Source organism: Pezoporus flaviventris, unplaced genomic scaffold (genome assembly GCF_033815535.1).
Source record: "Pezoporus flaviventris isolate CSIRO_AGI_PZ_B2104156 unplaced genomic scaffold, CSIRO_AGI_Pfla_v1 ptg000079l, whole genome shotgun sequence".
NCBI classification, from domain to species: domain Eukaryota; kingdom Metazoa; phylum Chordata; class Aves; order Psittaciformes; family Psittacidae; genus Pezoporus; species Pezoporus flaviventris.
In genome coordinates this window covers 7,004,451-7,025,724 of record NW_026892627.1, presented here as the reverse complement: position 1 = coordinate 7,025,724, position 21,274 = coordinate 7,004,451, and the positions used below count along the sequence as shown (strand labels likewise).

Sequence of the window (21,274 nt, the reverse complement as noted above, 5' to 3'; positions counted from 1 at the left end):
CTTCTTTACCAAAGTGACTATGGTCTTTAATAATAATCATGCTTATTTATGACTTCTCAAAGTTTGATGGTGATATTTGTGTAGCCGTGAGAGGAGATAGGAGAAGAAAGTGCTAGATTATGTAATTCATTATCATCCCAGAGAGAATTGTATAATGTCAGTCAGATTTTGAGTAAAACATGGTATTTTATTTGCATTTCCGATTACAGTGTCTACATTTTACATTGCAACTCAGAGCTATGTGGTTTTTGGTACAACCTATTGACAGGGTAGTGTGGTCTGTCTTTATTACTGAGAATAAGTCTCCAAGCCTTGTTACTGAAAGCATAGCTCAAGTTGCATAGAAGAACAGTGCTTTTCTGTGGCAAGAAGATTCTTAGCTATCAGAGTGCATTTAGGGTGGATTTTGTTAAACATTGTAAGTTGGAGGGATGTGGGAGAGCCACTGAAAGGCACAGTCCACTAGTTTTCTTCTCCTCAGTATTCACTGTCGTCTGCTGGCCAAGGTGTTTGTCTGTTAAATGAGCCTGAGGAACAGATCTGGCTGTGAAAAATGACAAGAAAAAGTAGATTTTGAATGTTCTGTTCTGTTTGTTTTTCAGCGATGTGCATATTGTAAGCACCTTGGAGCCACTATCAAATGCTGTGAAGAGAAATGTACCCAGATGTACCATTACCCCTGTGCTGCTGGAGCAGGCACGTTTCAGGATTTCAGTAACTTGTCCCTCCTTTGTCCAGACCATATTGATCAGGCTCCCGAAAGATGTAAGTACACAGTGTTCAAATGACACAATTAATACCAGGTTTCATGAAAATTGCTTGCTCTGGGGAAGTATCAGCTTCAGAGTGCATTTGTTGTGACCTGTTTTCCCACTTCATGTAACCAAGAACTCACTAATGTTCAGGTATGAGAAAGATCCAAGTTTATATTCCTCTGTTTAAAGACTGAGAGTGATGCACAACAGAGTTAGCATTGTTCTTCTTTTTCTTTAATAACAGATCATGGGAAGGGTTTCTCATAAGGCTTGTTTTCTGTCAGATTTTAGTTCAAATTGGTAGGCTTGCTTTCTTGCCCAAATTCAAGTTAGAGCAAACATTATGCAATCACATCAGCTAAAGAATAGGTTTAGCTCTGTTAGAAGCTTTATTTTGTACTTGTTCCAAGGAAGAGCTGCTCCTAAAGCTCCCAGTTTTATCTTAAAGAGAACAAAACTACTTCTTTTGGTAAGACTTTATTAAGGTTTAAAATGAGTGTACTTTTGTTATGAGATTAGTTGAGTATATTGGAAAACCAAATTAAAGGACTTGTTATTAAATTATTTTTATTATATTAATTAAATTTGAATTTCATAAGAATGATCAAATTTTGAATGCATGAGAACTACTAATGAATTTCTTGGCTGCATTGGCTTCAGTGATTGTTCATAAGTTTGAATGAAATAGCAATTGAAAAAATGATTTCTTTGTAGCAAAGGAAGAAGCAAATTGTGCCGTGTGTGACAGCCCTGGAGACCTCTTAGATCAGCTTTTTTGTACTACCTGTGGTCAGCACTACCATGGGATGTGCCTGGACATACAAGTTACACCTTTAAAAAGAGCAGGTTGGCAGTGTCCTGATTGCAAAGTGTGCCAGAACTGCAAGTAAGTGAGACTTACATGTCATGGAGGAGGACAGTGTGAGATTTGTGTGCTGTCATTCTAAAATACTTGTTATGTTAACCATTCTTTTTTTCCAAAAGTGTAGTTGATTTGTCCAGATGTATCTGTTATGATATCATATGAAGTAGTTGAAAAAACGCTTGCGTTGGGAGCTTTGTTCTAAAATCACTGAGCTGGAATTCCTGCGTGTTATAACCAGTAGCAGTTGCTATTATCTTGACAGATTCTGGAGAGCAGCAAAATATTCTGCCTTTTTCCTTCCTTCCTTCCTAAGGGAGATTTTCCTCAATTTTACCACATGAACAAATTAGCTTAATGTAGTGCTTTTACAGTCTGGGAACCTGTGCTCTTACTTAGCGGACATTTAAGCTGTGCGTATACTACATACTGGGTGTAGGTCCCATGCATTAGGCCCTCTCCTATTTCGTAATACCTTTCAGAGGCAGTTAATGAGTCATTATGAAAACAAAAACGTGGCTTAGTTGAACAAAGAAAAAAAAGGTGGCATGAGTGGCCATGATTGAATTGTTAGTGAACAAACACTGAGAGAATAAAACAGAATTGTTGCAGCATTGTAGCAGTTCACTTGGGAAGTTGTGCTTGTACGCATGTTCTCATATAACTTAATCTGATGGGAACTGCAGGGTTCTTTTGCTTGCTTTTTTTTTGTTTTTTTTTTTTTTTAAAGCAGTCACTAAAAAAGAAGTATGAGTTTTGTTCAGCTTTAGTCAGACCAGCTGGGACAATATGAAGGGGAAAAGCCACTTCACTACTGCTTCCTATACCTGATCAGACAGTGCTTTGTTGTTTTCCAAGCAGAATGCTTGGTATTTGCTAGCATTCATTCACCCACTTTAAAGAAGATTGTTCCCTGATCACACGCTGCTGATAGCAAATGCTAGCAAGGAGGTTACAATAGGGAAGCATGTTCTACAAACGTTGAACTGGGCAATTAAAGTATTTGCTAGTAAAACCTCAACTAGAAGAAAATGTGATGTTTTCCCACCTGTTACTTCATGCAGTATGGCAGTTTTATTCCAGTGTTGAAGAATAGCATTTTAAGCATATCTCCATGCAAAGAGAGAACATTTACTGCTTTTTAAGATAATCAGGTTTCCCAGGTAATGACGTACTATCTAATATGTGTAATGTCATATATTGTGAAGATTTTTCAAGGCAAATCTTGTTGCATACTTATTTATTGAATTAATTTATTTAAACTATGGCAGAATACAATCCCTTTAGCTATTACCAAACTATGTGTCTCATTCTCTGCAAATTTATTTTATCACTGAAATTTGTGGTGGAGCTCTGTAATACAGGATTGTAGGAAAATTGAAATCTCTTAATGTTTGTTTTGCTCTTGCAGTCATTGTTTGACATTGTAGGAGCTCTGGTAGTCAGAGGTGATGGCTCGGTTTTTCTCTTTGAGAAAAATACAGTCAGACTGTACGAACGAGCACAATTGCATGTTCTCTTCAGAAAGAAATAAAGTACGTATTTCAGATTTGGAATTGAATTCAGTACAGAAAAGCTGTTAAATCTGCCTACACATGTGTAAATGAAAGTGGGATGATTTCTACGAGTCGGAATGGCTGCACAAGGCTCAGCGCTTGTCAAAGTAAGCATAGTGGTCTTCATTCCTACTTAAATATGAATTTGAGGGCATGGTCTTTGGAGCTATTTGTAAATGACATTCATATGTTTTCATGTGCTCAGCTATGTGTCTTCCTGTTTAGGCTTTTTATTAAGTAAATTTTTTTTTATGGCTTGCTTGAATAATTTTTTTTAACCACTTGTTACTCTTCTTAGACATTCTGGGGAAGACAACAAGATGCTGGTGTGTGATACATGCGACAAAGGCTACCATACTTTCTGTCTACAACCAGTTATGGATGCTGTACCAACAAATGGTTGGAAATGTAAAGTAAGTTGAAAGGAGTTTCAGAATAATTCCTTGTCATTATAGGGGCCCAAATTTTGTTACCCACATTATGCTGTTCTAGGTATATTGCAGACTGCTGTTGCTGTGTAACATATTGTATCACTTGTGAAGGAATCCTACTTGTATGTAATCACCTGGCTCTACAGCTGCTCTGTGAGGGTGGCCATCAGTGCAGTGGCTGAAGTAGCCTATGCAGGACAGGAAATCAACACCCAGAGGGGAAAAGAGACGTGTAGAATCCAGGTGGAGTGGATAACCTTCTCTTAATGACAGCTGCGCTCATGATCTAATGTAAATTAAAATGTAAACTAAAACCTGTGCAGTAGTATATGTAATCCTACTTGAAGGCTCTTATATAACTACTTCTTGATTACTAGAACAGTAGATCTACTGCTCAAGGGTTCCTTTGCACTTGAAGAGGGCAGGATGAATTTGTTTTATCAGTAACTTTGTGAGTAAGTGTAAGCAATAATAAAAATTCAATTTAAGTGTAACAAGGGAAGTGTCCGTATATAAGGTGTATATAATTTCATAGTTTAAGACGGTCATAAGATGACTGAGATGAGAAGTAAACTAGTTTGGTCTCATAAGAAATACTCTTTCAGGTCAGGGAGCAGTGAAAGGAAACTGTTGTGGCTATTTTACAGGCTCTTCACGCTCTGTTGTCAGATCCTGGATATTTTATTAGTGTTATCAAGGACAGAAACTTTATTTAATTTAATTCAAACCAGGAAATTGTCAGTTAATGGCAGTTCTATCACATTGTCAAATACTATAATTAATAACTAAATTCTTGTGATCTCTAGAACTGTAGAGTGTGTGCTGAGTGTGGCACACGAACAAGTTGTCAGTGGCACCATAATTGTTTGGTATGTGACAGTTGTTACCAACAGCAAGACAACTTATCTTGTCCTTTCTGTGAAAAACTGTGCCTCCAAGACTTCCAGAAAGATATGTTGCATTGTCACATGTGCAAAAGGTAAGCATCCTAATTTTTGCTTAGTTGTACTAAAATGCCGAAAGCCTACAATGAGCTGTGACAGTGATCCGTTTCTATGAAGGGTGTAGACTGTGTTTGATGTGCAGTGCTATAGTATCTTGTTGTGCAACATCTTTATCCTTCATCCCTAAATACTCTGAGCAATAGTAGGTACTCTTATTTTAATCTTTGCAAATAAGTAGTACTTGGCAGTTACCTAAGGCGTACGGAGAAATAATGTGCTGCTGCTTCTTGCATTGAATCTGGTTTGAGTAAGCAGACTGGAAGAGTCACCATCCTAACTTTTCAAGACTGTTCGCAGTAGTCTGTTTTCTAAAAGAAGATTCAAGTATGTGGTTTTGGCTTGATTTTTTGTGTTTTGCTATGCCAGTAATAATAATATACTGGAAACCTTTTAAGAATGTAGATTCTGTTTCATATTAAATGCTGTTATATCTTGCTGTGCAATGTCTCGATATTTTCATATGTTGTAGTGTCCAATAGGTTTTAGTGACAGTTTAGGTCTTCATGTATAAATTTGTTCATTGCTTGATGTACTGACATGTCATGCTTATTTCTCTAAAATTGTCCATAATAAAGCATTGATTGACATTGGAATGGAAAACAGTGCTATTTTTAAATCGGTTTTTACTAGGATACTTTATTTATTAGATATGATTTAGTAAAATCATAGTCACACTAAATTAATCTCCCCAGGTGGATTCACATAGAATGTGACAGATCTCCAGGTGGTGAATTGGAGTCTCAGTTGAAAGATTACATCTGCACTCTTTGTAAACAAGGAGAAGGGGATCAGACTCAGTCATGTGATGTAATGGACACTTCTGAACTCATTCCCGAACCTGACAGTATAGCAGGTAATCAAATATAATCTCTACATTTCCAAAATCCTGACATCAGATATCTGCATCTGTCTCACTTAAGTCTTTTGTGAACCATCCACTCATACTCTGCTCAGTGGAGTTCATCCATTCTTCTATTTAGCAGCAGCTTCTTAACCAATCCATGGGTGAGCTGTCTTCTGAGTATGCTTTCTGGCTTCAGGCTTTCTAGGAGGAACATTGGCAAGTAAGCACCTTAATGGTGGGTCTCAACTTTTCCAGCTCCCGCTTCCCAGCCTGTAGCTGCAGACTTCCCTATTTTCTTTAGCTGTGGTACCGTTCATAAATGTGTTCATTTGACAGCCTGTTCTGTTTACTTGTGCCTAACTACCAGGCACAAACCAGCTTCTGGTAGATGTTACTGGTGACATCCAGTTTTCCCATTTCCCTCTTGGTACTTGTAAGTCTCTTAGTGCCCATTCATCTTATTATGTCCAAGTAGGACACAGCAGTGGAAGCTGAACTGTCTTCAAGGGACAGTTATATTTAACTAAAAAGTTTTTACTTAGGTGTCCTTTTTTCAAAACAGTATATGATTAGTCATCTTTTTCTGAGACATTCTTGTCTATATAGACAAATTAAGCGGTGGAAAGGGAAGTTGCAGAAAAGTGTAAAAATTACTTAGTAACAGTAAGGAAGCACAGAGAGAACTTGGATCTCTTGATCTGAGTCTGGTGTGTCATCCACAGGACCTGTGTAATGAACATGTAACTGAATGTCTTTGTGTATTCCATACCACATGCTCTGTTGGATAGCAGCTTATCTCATGCAGGCTGAATATCCTAAGAGAAGCACAGTTTTGGTTAAATTTGGAAGCAAGGTAAATCTAACAGATTTAAGGGCGCTACCACTGCCATGTGCAATTTTGATACTTAAACAACAATGCTTGTGCATTGATCTTTTGTTAAAAGAAATTGATAGCTCAGGTGCACTAAGTATCTGTGTTTTCCAAAGCCTGATAATTTTTCCCTGGAAAGGAAAAGTGTTAGACTACAACAAAGCACTAATTTTTGTGTGTTCAAGCTGATGTTTTGTGTAAACAAGTCATTCTCTTTGATGTTATCCTGTACACGTAAATGCATACCTTTCATGAGCAGAAAGAAATGGTGAAAAAGATAATCCTGGAGGAAGGGCAGTTGACAGTAGGTAAATGTATATAAGTGAGCAGAAGAACTCTGTCAGTGAGCACGAGTCATGCTTCTGTTAGGATTTCTAGCTAGTAGAAGCATTGACAAGCATACTCTTCTCCCCAGTGAAGAACAGGACTACTAGGAGTAATCTGGAGCTATTACATCAGTACAGTCATGCAGTATTTTATACCCAGGAGAGCACTTTTGTACATTAAAATCAGATTTGGAGCTAAGCTGAATTTTAATTTCCTCAGTGTTAAAATATCACTTTAAAGTTGGCAGAGTCTGATAGGAGCTTTTTGGTGCTAAAAGTAGCATCACCTAATAGTTCCTGGGGTTTTGGACTTTAAAAATACTTTGCGGAACAGAAGGCTACATTCATTTGACTTCTTTTTTGTGCTAACATCCATGGAAGATCAGTCCCTTTTGAGTTAATGCTTATTGTATGCGTTGTTTTTTTCTGCTCCTACTTTGTCTATTGCGTTTTAATGACTTTCCTTGACTGAAAAAGCCTTTACACAAGCAAAAAAAGTATTTCCTGTTTCTGTGCTCTATAACAATACCGTCAGGCAAAGAAGCTCTCAGTAGCGCCTTTTCCATGCAAATTCCTTTATTTAATAGGAGGAACTCACACATTAATGTATCTTAGCTCTAAAGTGGTAAAATTCAGTTTTCATGTTGTTGAACAGGTAGGTTGAAAATCGGCGTTCTGAGTGCTGAAAGCAGATGGATCCTCATACCTATGCCATAAGCTATTACAGTATTTATAAAAATTTGAAGCTTTCATACTACAATTTCTGTAGAATTTAGCAGACCTGAATTTAAATAAAAATATTGCTCAGGTAATGCAAAAGTCAGTGACTCTGTGTAAATAAAATTTTCACAATTAGGCGTATATAATTGCTTTACAGACATTTTTTCACTGTCTGAAAGGTATAAAATGGCTTCAGAGTCTGTGAGAAAAAGGCTCCTAGATTTTTAGGAGTACTGTATAGCCTCCCTAACCTTCCCATTGACCTGATTCGTACTAACTGCTATCATATCATTGAATATCATTCTCTTTAGCCAAAATATCAAACAGTGACAGCAACTACTGATTCCAAAGTAATAGAATAAATACCTCATAATTTTTTTTAACTTCTATACCTCACCTTAAGCTTGTACAAATGAAATGGAAAGTGCTGGAGAGGATGTGACATTTCAGGAACAACCTGTTACTGGTGATGGCCCTGATCAAGAATCAGCTGTTGGATGTGTCGCAGATGGTAAGAAAGAGTTTTGCAGTCTGAGAAAGTGCCAGTAGAGAACCCTTCAGAACCCTCTTTCCATTCAGTAAGATTCGAGGTACTTTATAAATTTAAGAAAAAAAAGTGCCTGGAAAACAGTAGGAGACAAATTGTATCAGTTCTAGTGTCTGAACTCTAAAACAGGAGTATTAACTTCTTTGTTGAAGTATTTTATTGAAGGCAAAGATAGTCTCCAGAATATTTGTATAGGAGAAAGCTGTTTTACTCTTTTTGGTGGGACTGGCTTTCTCCAAAAGCTGGAAGTATAGTTAAATGTTTTGTACACTGGAGGTTTATAGTAAAAAAGACTATTTATTGCTATCCAAATGTAGTCACCCACTTTCTCTTCGAGTCTTTCTTGTTTGTAGCTGCAAATAACTGGATTGGATTAATTTCCCCATGTGTGCTTTGAGGCACACTGTTGAACTTCCCTCCAGTTTATATACTTTGAGGTTGTAAGTCCACAAGTATCTTTGGTTAAAGTTTTCTTCTTTTCTTTTTTCCCTTTGTAAAGGAAAGATAATTTGTTTAATAAACAAATGTACCCATCAAGACAGGGTGTGTTGCAGTAGCGGACCATTTGTGTTCCGAGATTAAATCTTACCAATCACACGTGAAGTACCAGCCAAAGAAAAGAATACAAGTAGAATGGTTTCTGGATCAAGTCCTCTTAATGTGTTAGTGATAGATACCAATGGCAAAGAATTTTCCAGTATGTTCCATCCACTCAGTCTGATGCTGGAGGGTAGTTGCTGTAAGGGGAGACAAGAAACCGGAATTTAAATCCAAAGCAAAAAAAAAAAAAAAAATCTTGTAACTGATAACTCTGTTATGCATCACATCCTGTGTTATAAAATCCATGATTTAAAACTATCTGTGAAGACACATTCATAATTAAATGCTAAGCTTTGAACTGTGGAGGCTGAGAAGGTTGTAGCAGTGTGAATTTAAGAGGAGTGCAAGCGTAGTAGAAAGTAAGTGGCCTGTAAGAGAATCAGGGTCCATCAAAAGGAGATGTGAGAAGCCAAATTGAGAGAGAAGAGGGTTGTTATCCATGGAATGAATATAAGACTCTGGAACTCCTTGATGAAGGAGGTTGTGCATGAAAGGTGCTTGATTTGGGTCAAAGGAAGGCTAGACAAATATTTTTGAAAGAAATCCATGAGACATTAGTAAATTAAAAACCAGCATCAACTGTTTACATTTCCTGAAGTCTGAAAGAGTGCTAGGAGGAAAATGTTGGTTTTTTTATTTGTACTTGTCCTGTTCTTAGCTGTCTGCTTTTTAGAAGTGTTGGGACAGTTGCTTAAAATACTTTAATTTATGCTAACGTACATCTTCAATATGCAGAAATTAAAAAGGAGAAGCTTTTTCTTCTGCCTACCTGGAAATGTGTGATCATATTCCGCAAAAATTAATTTTGGGTCTGCTCTCTCATGATTTACTCTGCTGTGTGTCCAGGGAGGAAAAAATAATGAACTAAAAGCGTAGGCTACTATAAGCATAGGTACAAAGAAAGATATTTATGAAATGTATTTTAAACTACATATTAAATTGACTGAAGTAAAGTGTTATGCATTTGGTGTATTTGACGTGTACCAAGTATACTTGTTGACTGGTATACCCGTGTAAGGTTTTCTTTTTTGCACTGAGCCTTTAATGTGGTTGTACTTAGTTACAGGCATATCACCAGAAGAAAAGGCTTCACAACTGGAAACAGAAGTCTCTGTTGAAATTAATTCAGCTGAAGTGGAAATGTCTCCTAAAAAGACACCAGCATCTGGTGATGGTCAGACTGAGAAAATGATGGAAGCGATGGAAGCTGTTCAAGCTGTAATACAGCAGGAGTTAGACAAACAAGTGGAAGAGACACAGCTGCCACCGGGTAGTGTTGAGGTGTCAGAAGTATCCACAGTAGACTCTCGGTCTCTGCCTTCAGTACCTGAGACCATGACTGTGATGCCAGAAATACAAGAGTCTGAAAATAAAGGAGATACTTGTATCCCTGTAGAACAACAACTGGAAATAATAAAAGTGCAGAAAGACATAGAAAAAGGAGAAATACACGAAAATTCTGACACGCCAGCTCTTCTAGAAGTAGAAACTACTTCTGCAAATGAAGGTGTTGCAAATAAGTCACCAGTTGGAGACAAACCCATAAAATCACCAGCTGAGACTTACCCCTCACTTCCCGCATCAGTTAATATAAACAAGACAAATGTGTCTTCCTCACCAGATGTTTCATTAGACTTGCATTCTGCACGAGATGTACAGCACAGTCAGCCCCCAGCATTACCTTCCACAGCTGGAAGTGCTCTCCCAACGACTTACATATCAGTTACTCCAAAAATTGGCATGGGAAAACCAGCCATCACCAAACGCAAGTTTTCTCCTGGAAGACCCAGATCAAGACAGGTAAGCATGTGGAGTGTTTCATTATATATTTATGAAGCACATAGTTCAAATTTCAGTAATAATGCATTAAACTCACCTGTTTTTTAGGACGTAGCATGCATTTATTCTCGTGAGTGTGTGGTGTGTTTCCTCAAGAAAATAATTTCATGTTAAATAATTGAAAGGTCAGACATCATAAAGGTTCTCTGGTGAGATTTAAAGTTTCTTCTGGTTCATGCTTAAAGTGAAATAAAAGAAACTTTGTTAGATTTTCTCATACCTGTGCTGCAAATGCAGATACACATACGCTGTCCCTTTTAACTTCCCTCTTAATAATTCTCATATATCCATTTATATTGGCTAGTAGTTTCAGAGTCTGTTACAAAGTTCCCTAAACTGTCTTTATAGAAGAACCCACTAACAACTCTGTTTCTGTTACACTGCGAGAAATTTTCTTGATTGGTATTTATAATGGTGTTATAAATAATTTTGTGGTTTTGGAACATTAGCAAATACCATGCAAGAACTGTCTGGTACAAATGGCTGTGGTTTGACTAGGATTAAATTTGATAAGGGAAAAGAATCCTCAAGTCTGTCACTTTCTATGACATCTTGCTCCCTATTTAAGTTGTGTGGAAAGTGGTTCATCATTCTGAGAATTTATTTTGTGTTTTCAAAATTGTATATGAAAAGTATGTCAGTGTGACAAATTAGTGTTTCGTTTCTGTTCTTATGACAATTTATTTTTAGCCTTTGGGGCTTCTAGGTTAATGACTTCATGCTTTTCTGAAGATTGCACAATGCTTTCCACTTTCATGTGTTACCTAAGGGTTCAGATTCTTAGTACTTAGGAAAAAGTATGAGAGAGTGTTCTGAAATGGTTAAAAGTATATAATAAAGGCAACAAACATAATAAATTAAATTTGGAAGGTTTTAGAGTATCTCTGGGTGGGTTTGTCTTTTTTTTCCCATATTACAAGCATGTCTAAAAATAATTTTTCTTAATACTCTGTACTATCTTAAAAGAAATTATTCCCTCATCCATCTCTGGATCCTGAATATACGGCTCCTCAATTTTATAAGACCCACACTTCACTAGAATCAGGGGAATCCATGTAAAGGAATAGTTTCTGATTTGGATTTCTTTCCATTAAATTTAATGTATTGTGCTGGGCAGTAGGCTGAATGAAAGGGACTTTCTTCAAAATCTGCTAATACAATTGCAAATAAATTATGGGTTAAAACTTAAACAGGGGAAGTTTAGATTGGGTATAAGGAGGAAATTCTTTACTGTGAGGGTGGTGAGGCACTGGAATGGGTTACCCAGGGAGGTTGTGAATGCTCCAACCCTGGCAGTGTTCAAGGCCAGGTTGGACGAAGCCTTGGGTGAGATGGTTTAGTGTGAGGTGTCCCTGCCCTGCCCCTGCAGAGGGGTTGGAACTAGATGATCTTAAGGTCTTTTCAACCCTAACTATTCTATGATTCTATAATAAAATATATTTGAATAATTACTCAGTTCTGCTGTCTAATACAGTTACACATAATCTGAAATTATTTCCTCTATTAGTTCTTAGTAGTTTGCATTTTTAATAGTCTTTAGTGATGTATCTGCAATGCCACTACATCAGTCATACTTTGCAAGGACTAAAACCCTGTCCTTTGTGAAAGGACACAAGCCCTGAAAACTATATTCTGCTTAAAAAGGCTTTATGAGTCCCTTCCAGGGCAGTGCTTATCAGTGTTGCTATCATTACCACCCCTTTCTCCCCTGTCATTTTTGCAGGCATCACTGCTTTGGTTAGAAACTAAAGAAGCAGGAGAAAATCCAGCTTCTGATCAAAAGGGGAGCTATGTATAAATCAGTCTGTTGGTGTAGTTGATAAGAATTGCTTTGGCTGGTACAAGCTTGTTCCACTTTGGAGAAGGTATTTTTTTCTGTGACAGAGGAACTCCTGTCAGTAAGGTGCAGTTCTACTAACAGTGTGTGTTAGGATAGTGTATTATCCATACATTCAGCTACAGGGAAGCTTTAAATCTGTGTTCAGCCCGGTGAGAGGACTATCTCTATCAGCTTGGCATCTCTGACTTCCAATGGGTTTTGGTTCTCATGCTGTTTTGTTTCTGTTATACTACTCCACAGTACAGCCAAATTGGTTTCTACATGTATCTGAAACTCAGTTGTTCATACATCAGAGATACTCAGTAATAGCTGCCAGCTTGATAAAAGTTTTTACAGTGCTTTCTTCAGAGTTGTGTCTGTGCAGTGTTTTCTCCATGGAACATGCTCACCCTTGCCTATAAACTGCAGATTTGTGCTGGGGGCAGCACAAATCTTTCATATTTCTTTCATATTTTTGATCTTTCATATTTCTTTTCTCTGAAGTAGTAATCTGAAAAGACATTATCAGTAAATTTATTAATGACTAATCTGACATAATTCTAGTTTGAAATAAATCTTCACAAGGAAAATATTTTTTCTTTTTCTGTGGTATTGGGTATATATTCTAGGTATCCGAGTTGAACGAATTTGAAATAGTCATTTTTACTACAGCAAGTTGTACTGGAAAGCATAACATGAAGTCAGTAAATAGAGGGCATTACAACATATTGTAAGACTGGTAGGTAAAGAGTTGAGAATGGTCTGTAGAATAATACTGAACAGAAAATAATAACCTTCTACTGTCTTTGTTATACCATAAGTATTATTTTAGAATGCATTACATGGAAAATACTATAATTAGAGGTATTTAATTTTAATCATAAAGATACCAGTGATCATCTTTCTGGGTGTTCTAAGAGATTTTCTAAAATGACACTGAAAAATGCAAAGCACCATTATGGGTTCAGATTTCAGATATATGTTTGTTCTTGGGTATTACAGCTTTTTTGCTGTTTTCAATTACATGGTACTACTAAGTGTGTTGTTGTAGTGGTAGGTGCTGGGGAAAAACGATCAAAAAGTCTTTTTCAAGGATTGGGTTTGTTACTGTTTTTGTGTTTAGGTTTTTTTAATGAGGGGAGCTATATTTTTAACTGGTTAAATTATGTTCACAACCCTAAAATTACATCAAATACTAAGTTTCAGATCCAGCTTTGTGCATTTGCAATTGCAGTAGATTTCATAAAGCATTAAGCAGCTAAACACAGTCAGTGGTAATTTAGTGAGATCTCCTTGCTGACACTGGGTTTCCTTTTGTTATAATTTACTTGCAGCTGTGTTGTTCAATTTTGGGAACTCAAGAATATGATGGAGAATTAGAACTTCCTGTTTCTGTCACAGTACATAATTATTGCTGTGGTTCTGATATAAATGAACTGAAAAGAACTTTCTCTTCAGTGTTGTGTGGTAGTAGGAATTAATTAAAAGCCAAAATACAATTAATGTATCTCTTTGGTGTAATTCATTTGTTCATAGTATTGTGGAAGTGTGTGTTTTTAATTAAGTTTATCTGACCAAGAATTCAAATGTTTCTGATCTACAGTAAAGCTTGGATTAAATTTCTAATTTAATTCCTAACAATATGGTTCATGAAACATCTACAGTTCATTTTGTTTTGCAAGACCAAGTATTTCATATTCAGGTTTAATGTTCTATTAGCTTTATAAGCTTTTGAATATACTTAATCATTAGAAAAGTTATCTTTTTAAAAGGAAAATAATCTTTTACATCCTGAGTAAAGGTAGGTTGAGTTGTTGATTAAGTGTTTTCAGCATGGTTGAGGTCTCCAATTTTGACCCTTAGCCCCCTTTATAGATTGATGTAAGGATTGTTTCTGCAATACACGTATCTTTTGTGTCATTATACAGACTTTGAGTTTGCCATATTGTAAGAACAGTTACTGACTATTCATTATGAATTTTAGGGTAATAGGGAAACTAACTAAAATTCAGTGGATGTTTTAACTTTATCATGCTAAAATGGAATGTTCTTTGATATTAAAAATATGGGTAGTGTAGTAAAGGTGAATTTCCTATTGCCGCAGAGCTGCTGATGTAATTGCTGACTAGGGTGACAGTGCTTAGTGAGAACATGAGATTTTGACAGAGAAGTGGCTCATAAACTGCAGTGCTCTTGGTACAACAAAATCAAGACTTCAGTCTCGCCATTTCTGCATGGTGGAAACCGTTGTGGATTCAAAGAGTGGGATTCACCCAAGAGCAGTGTTAAAGGTCTGCTGTAATCACCTTGAGGTTCCCTTTAGAGCCACTGGAGAAAACTAGGAGCATGTAGGCTGAGACTAATCTGACACCTTCCACCCCCATGTGTGGTGAGTTGCCCTCTGCAAGCACCCATTTCATTTTGCTGGCCACACAGGATGCCACGGGGTGGCCAGCATAGGTAGAGTGATGTGTGTTCCATTGGAGTCCACCCAGGAATGTGTGTGTGTAGGTGTATCACACCTCTATGTCTGTGGCAGTTTGCTTGCTTTCTTTACCCTGGTTTCTGACTTGGTGCAGTTGTGTCTGTGTTCTGTAACGAATACTATGCCCTTGTGTTGTGGATGTGAGCATCATCCATCTCTAGGTTTGCAGGTGCAGAAGGTTTCTGCTCAACACTATTTCCCTGTTAGAGGTTGTTGATCCTTTTGGTCTGCTGGGTTGTCTGCATGGTAACCATCTAACTGAAGTCAAGTAAAAAACTGGGATAGCAAAATCTTACAGTTTAAGCTCTTTAATCAAGCGCACTCAACTTTAACCCAAGTGAAGGTGAGCAGTTGCTGGCATTAGCAGTTCAGCTAGAGTATTTTTGGAAGCACCTTGGCAGAGGGGAGACAGTGTTGAGCAGTTGAAAACACACAGGTAGTCTTCTGGGCACAAAGGAGTTTGTGGTTGTGTGTCACATTACCACCTTGTGTAGGCAGAATTGTTTTGTGACTTTTTTTATTTGTGAAGTTTGGGTTTGTTTGTTTGTTTGTTTGTTTGTTTGTTTGTTGTGGGTTTTTTTTTGTGAACTCTTAAGTTCATATTCCCTTTCCTATGCAGGCGTAGCTGAACTCCTAGAAAACAGATTTATAGTGAATACCATCATGTCCACACTGTGGGTGGTATCACTTGGATGATGTTGGCATTTTTAAAATACAACTGTTAAGCATAATTAGGCTTTTAGGTTGCTGAAAAACTTTTCTTTCTGGATCTGTTGTGCCAGTTTGAATACTGAGCCCTACGAAGACAGGCTGAGAGAGCTGGGCTTTTTCAGTCTGGAGAAGAGAAGGCTCTGAGGGGACCTTAGAGCAGATTCCAGTAGCTAAAGGGACTGACAAGAAATCTGGGGAGGGACTTCTGACAAGGGCATGTAGGGATAGGACAAGGGGAAAAGCTTTTAAGCTGACTGAGGGGGCATCTAGATTAGGTATTAGGAAGAAGCTCTTTCCTGTGAGGGTGGTGAGGCCCTGGCATAGGTTGCCCAGAGAAACTATGGCGGCCCCATCCCTGGCAGTGTTCAAGGCCAGGCTGGACAGGGCTTGGAGCAACCTGGTCTAGTGGAAGGTGTCCCTGCTCATGGCAGTGGGTTTGGAACTGGCTGAGCTTTAAGGTTGCTTCCAACCCAGACAGTTCTGATTCTATCTGAGCAGCCATAGGTTACTGCCTACCCAGCTCTGTAAGCAGAAGGCATCATAGGAGCTTTTCCTTATCTGCTCAAGTCTAAGTGAGATGTTGGCTTATACTCATCTGGGCTAATGTGGCCATGCCTTACCTGGATTAATGAGGTCTTGCCTATGATCCTTCTGGCTTGAAATGGGTTAAGGGGTAACCCTTTCTTTTTTTTAAAGTCAGCACAGCTGTTAGCAAAATACCTATTTACAGTCTGAGATAAACATATGTTTTGCGGAGTTGTTGATTCCAGAGAAACTGTATTCTACACATTCTTGATGAAGACTGTTTCATTTCAGGAAAAAAAAAACCATGTTTTGCAAAGCTGTCTCATTTTTCAGAATGCTTATTATTCTGTATACCAGTATTCAAAGGCATAAATGTGTTTGGGCTTGCCCATGTGCGCAGTCACGCATGTGTGAATAGTTCCGACTGTTAGTATGCATAAGGTTATTCCATATCATCTGTACAATCCTACTGCCAAATGTAATTCTCAAGAAGGTAAACCTACACTTTTCGTCTTGTTTTACATCTCATCTTGGTATTCATTATTTCTTACTCTCGCAAATTTAGATTTAGGAAAACACATTATTCTTTAATTTAATGTGTAAAATTAAAATTAAGTTATTTATGATGGTTATCTCTTGCAGTCTTTACTCAGGGTTTTCAAAAATCTTCCTCAGATTTTAATGTGTGTGAGGAACTTCAGTGGGCTTTTTTCTTCACCAGCTTAACATTTTCCGCTTAATTTTGCTGTATTTCTTGTGTCAGAGTTACGCAATGTCTCACCATGATGGGAACGATATAAATAGCGGTAATAATCCTTTACTTTAAAAGAGTTTGTTGATATACCATATGGATGTTTATTATTGCTTGTATATAATAATGTATTAAAATTTGATAGCACAGCATAACATGCAAACACTGGGGTGGAAAAGCTTAATGGGGTTTTAGAATGGTTTATTTGTGTCAAACGGGCAAGAAGGAGACACTTTGTTAATTACCATAGCTATTTTTATTTTCTTTTTTCCAGTGGTTTCTTTATATTCCCTTTGTTTCACACACTTTTTAAACCAGTTGTTACTGTGATTGTCAGTAGTTTAGACTCAAAAGTCAACTAAGGCCATCTGTTCTCTGAAAATGGTGATTTGAAGTATAAACGAGAGTGTTACCATCTCAAACCACTGTCGTCTTCCTTTGATGCAATAAAATTTAGGGATATAAATTGTTGTTGTTATGGTTGCTTGCTTTCGATTTGTATTACACTTTGTTTATAAACTCATTGTACTTAACTGTCAGTTGGAGGTTAATACTTGTTTTAGTGTATGTTTCAATGAAAACCTAAAAATTTCCCACCTTCCTCTTACTCAGTGAACTAATTGACTACCTAGGTTAACATAGAAATGCCTATGCCTGCATGTGCTTTGCTTTTCAGATTTTTTTTGTTGCTTGCCTTTTTCTTTTTTTTTTTTCTTTTTTTCTTTCCTTTTATGTTGCGAAGTTTTATACATCTATTTTCTCACCTGCCGTATCCTAGGGGGCTTGGAGTACCAATAATACAGTCAGCCCACCTTCCTGGTCCCCAGACATTTCAGAAGGTCGGGACATTTTTAAATCCAGACAGCTTCCTGGCAGTGCCATTTGGAGCATCAAAGTGGTAAATAATCTGAATTTATTTTCATATCCATTGCTATCTTTCTGCTGTAGAGACTAGTGATGAAATTCTGTATCTCACAACTGAATTTATCTTCCATTCTATTACTGTTTAAGGCCTTTAAAAGTTATTGAAACTCTGGAGCTTTCAGGCTGAAAAAATGTATGCTTTCCAGAGTGTACAGTATGATGGCATTGCCTAGATGCAAAGAATAGTTTGTATTGCCAATTTTTCATGTGTATGGAGTACTTCACTTTTTGTGGTTGGCTTTACATAGCTGTCAAAATGAATTACCTGAGAGGGAAAATGTCCTTAAGCCTGGCAGTAAGGTAAGCCAGGCATGGAAAGGAGCAGAGATCTGAAGGGTGGCTGTGGAGAAATCTTGAAGAGTGGATGCAAAGCATCATCGTTCTTAGCTTACGGGGGAATAAATAACAACTTTCCTACCTGATTAGATGGACCAAAGCTCATATCCACAGTGATGTTTACCATTAAAAACACATAAACTAAGTGGAATTATTTTTAAATAAAGGCAAAAAACTAAATGATGACATTCTGACAGATAGCTGTAGCTTCCCAATGATTTATTTTCATCTCACTTTAACTCTCATCCTGATTTTATTTTAGTTTAACATTAGCTTAGCTTTTGCTGCTTTAAGCATTAATTTTCAGCTTAATATTCAGCATTAACATTGATATAAGTATGTGCTTATTCCTGTTCCTAGTTGTGTGAAAATAACAATACTGATGCCTAGTCTGAAACAGACAAAATAAGACATATGCCAGAAGAGTTTGCATTTTAAACACCTGATGCTTGTATGTCTGTGTGTCCATATGTATTAACTCCATATATATGTAAGGACAACATTTTTTTGTTTCACCTTAGCGCGTATAAATATTTAAGCCATCAGTAGCATCCTTCTTTTCATTTCCTAAAATAACATGGTGTAACATTATCTCGTTCTGTAAGAGTAAGTCAGTTTAATTTCTCTTTCCATTAATAGATGGATGTTAATAAAATTTTAACTTCGGGATGCTTGGATTTTCCCTTAATTATGGCCATAAACGTCTATATTTTCTTTAAAACTGGAGTTGGCATATTTGAAAAATACTGTTGCTAATATTGAACCCATAGTGCTGCTTTCCATCTAGGGAACTCCTGTCTCTGTCAGTAGACTATTCATGTCTGTTGGCGACACCATCCCCAGAGAGCTTTGTGGTTCCGTCAACACTATTTTATTGAGCAAATGTTTTGCCTTGGTATTAAAAGTAGTTTCCAGCAAATGTTTGGATCCAGACACTGTATCTAGAAACTCTGTGGATGGAGTCAGGCTGCATTAGGAGCCAAGGTTATTCACAAATTTGAAATGCAGTATATAATGTCATTGCTTATTTTGTAGTAGAAAAAATGCTTATTTGAGTATACACTGTAACTATCACCAGATACACAGATCAGAGTCTCTGAAAAATGTTGTAAAGATGTCTAGTATACCACCCAGAACTTGGGGACATTGTGAATGTGTTCTTTTTCTCTCTGGAGGTGATTAGAGATGCTTAGGGATCCCCTTTGTGTTTAGTTCATTTTGAAATTTAGAGGGGAAAAAAAGTTTTATAGTTATTATTATAAACGTACTTGCTTTTCCACGGTTAATTGTAGTGGAACATACTGTGAATACTCCAGAGCACACAACACTACAGCTGTCCATCTGCATCTAAAATAAGGGAAAAAGAAGGTGTCTAAGAATATATGTATATTTTGTAGCATAAACATTATGGGGAATGTTGGTCTGAGTGTAATTGGTATAATTAATATAAAAAGCTCTCAGTGTATCTAATGAATTAAGAGCTTTTGTGGAGCCAGTTCCTACTTCACTTTGGGAGCACGGTTGAGTTCTAATAAATTTCACTTTTTGTTTGATTATTCATAGCATAAGCAAAGCATCTATGGTTGCAAGTAATCAAATGTCCAGACCCTCTTCAGAAGTCCCATGTCTGAGCTGACTATTTGAAAGAAAAGCCAATCATAAAATAGAGGATATTTATTTTGGATACATCGCAACTGGGGGGGGGGGGGGGGAAATGACAACACTTCCATATTTCCAGTTATTCCTGAGCAAAAAAATAAACATGTCTGATTTTGACTGCTTTCTTACTGGCAATAAAGGTGGTCACATTTATGTCATGTAAGTAGTTAAAGGTATTTCACAACAGTCTGTGCAGGGACTCAGTAACTAAGTGTTACTAGTGTGCTCATATTCACTTTAAATCATAGGGTGGACTTTTTTCTTACGCTTTTCCGTAGATGCGTTTAACAAGTTTAAATCCCCTATAACATAAGAACTTCAGGTTTCATTTATATTGTTATCTTATATTGAATAGGGCCGTGGATCAGGATTCCCAGGGAAGCGGCGGCCACGTGGTGCAGGTCTTTCGGGAAGAGGTGGCAGAGGCAGATCAAAACTGAAAAATGGAGTTGGGACTGTAGTCATTCCAGGGGTAAGCATGTTTATTTTTAAGTCATACTGCAGTCTGTTAATGTAACATAATTTTATTCAGCTATAATTCTTGTATTAAAATACTGTATAAAACCAAAGAGTGCTAAAAAGCATAAGTATTTGATAAAACCTGGCTGTTACTAAGTGTAATGAAGAACCTAGAGCACTGTAGCTTAATGGATCTGAAGCAATTCTATGCTGACCTTGCCATTTGGAGGGACACCTCTTGGGATTCTTTGAGTATTCCTTCTGTTTCCTGGGGTGGAAAACATGCTGGGTAAAGGCATGGAAGGCATTCTCAGTGGAAGAACACAAAGGGGAGAGAAAGACTTGTAACAGTAGCCGTAGCATGATCAAAGGTTCTCTGACTGATGGGACCAAAACTGAGCACCGGGGGAAGAATGCAAAAACAGAAGAAGCTTAGAGAAGGAGACACTTTATGAGTTTGTGGCGTGGGGACTTGCGGAACAGGAGGTGGTATCTTTGTCTTGGGCAGCCTGTGTTGGGCTTGCATCAATTTATTCACTTCTAAAAATTTTTGAAAACCATGTTAACCTTTGTACAGCTCATCAGCCTGTTGTTTTAAATTGCTGCCTGCTCGTTTCATTGCCTGTGCTCTTAGAGAAGAAGCAGTGGAGACTTGTTTTCTATTCACCTCCTCCCTCCATATCACTCAGTTTCTATAGATATCCGTAACTCTCCTTCTTTTCCTTCCACTCTTTCCTTGCTAGTCTGGAGAATCCCAGTACAAGGTTTTGCTTGTATGGAAGGTTTTCCATCTCTTTGATCGTCCCTATCAGCTGTTTTGTCACATTCATTTTTTTGTCTTTGAGAACTTTCCTCTGCCATTTTATAGCCCAGCAGTCAGCTTTATGAAGTTCTTGTGCAGTTCACAGTTGTCTTTTGGCTTTTACTACTATGAATATTTTAATACTTTTGTCGAGTTTGTCACTTCGCTCCTTGCTTGATTTGTCGGATTGTACAAAAGTTTGTAGAACACCACGGCCTGTTAGCAGACATTCCCTGTCAGATTTCCACTAGTTCTGTTTTCCCACAGAGAAAATTAATAACTTACGTCACTCTTTATTTTGTGTCTTGCATCTATGTAGGGACCATTCCTCTAATTCTATGTCAGTTTACCTTTTTTCAAGTAGCATTGGTGAAGGACTTTGACTAAAGAATTTGGTAACAAAGTAAGTTAATGTGAGTTAGGTTTCGGCTTCCCCAGGCTTGTTGAC

At 37.4% G+C, this 21,274-nt stretch overlaps 1 protein-coding gene across 20 annotated transcripts in view; it reads left to right on the top strand.

Annotated features, from left to right (window-relative positions):
- Positions 1-21,274, top strand: part of KMT2C (lysine methyltransferase 2C) — a 194,437-nt gene that overhangs the window by 104,313 nt on the left and 68,850 nt on the right. For 19 of the 20 annotated variants that reach the window (XM_061474341.1, XM_061474359.1, XM_061474358.1 and 16 more), the window contains 9 exons: positions 603-765; positions 1,470-1,641; positions 3,472-3,586; positions 4,411-4,583; positions 5,301-5,461; positions 7,773-7,880; positions 9,577-10,316; positions 17,425-17,544; positions 19,921-20,037. In XM_061474341.1, the coding sequence (XP_061330325.1) occupies positions 603-765; positions 1,470-1,641; positions 3,472-3,586; positions 4,411-4,583; positions 5,301-5,461; positions 7,773-7,880; positions 9,577-10,316; positions 17,425-17,544; positions 19,921-20,037 (1,869 nt within the window). The remainder of the gene's footprint in view (positions 1-602; positions 766-1,469; positions 1,642-3,471; positions 3,587-4,410; positions 4,584-5,300; positions 5,462-7,772; positions 7,881-9,576; positions 10,317-17,424; positions 17,545-19,920; positions 20,038-21,274) is intronic. The other variant, XM_061474354.1, reaches the window with a different exon arrangement.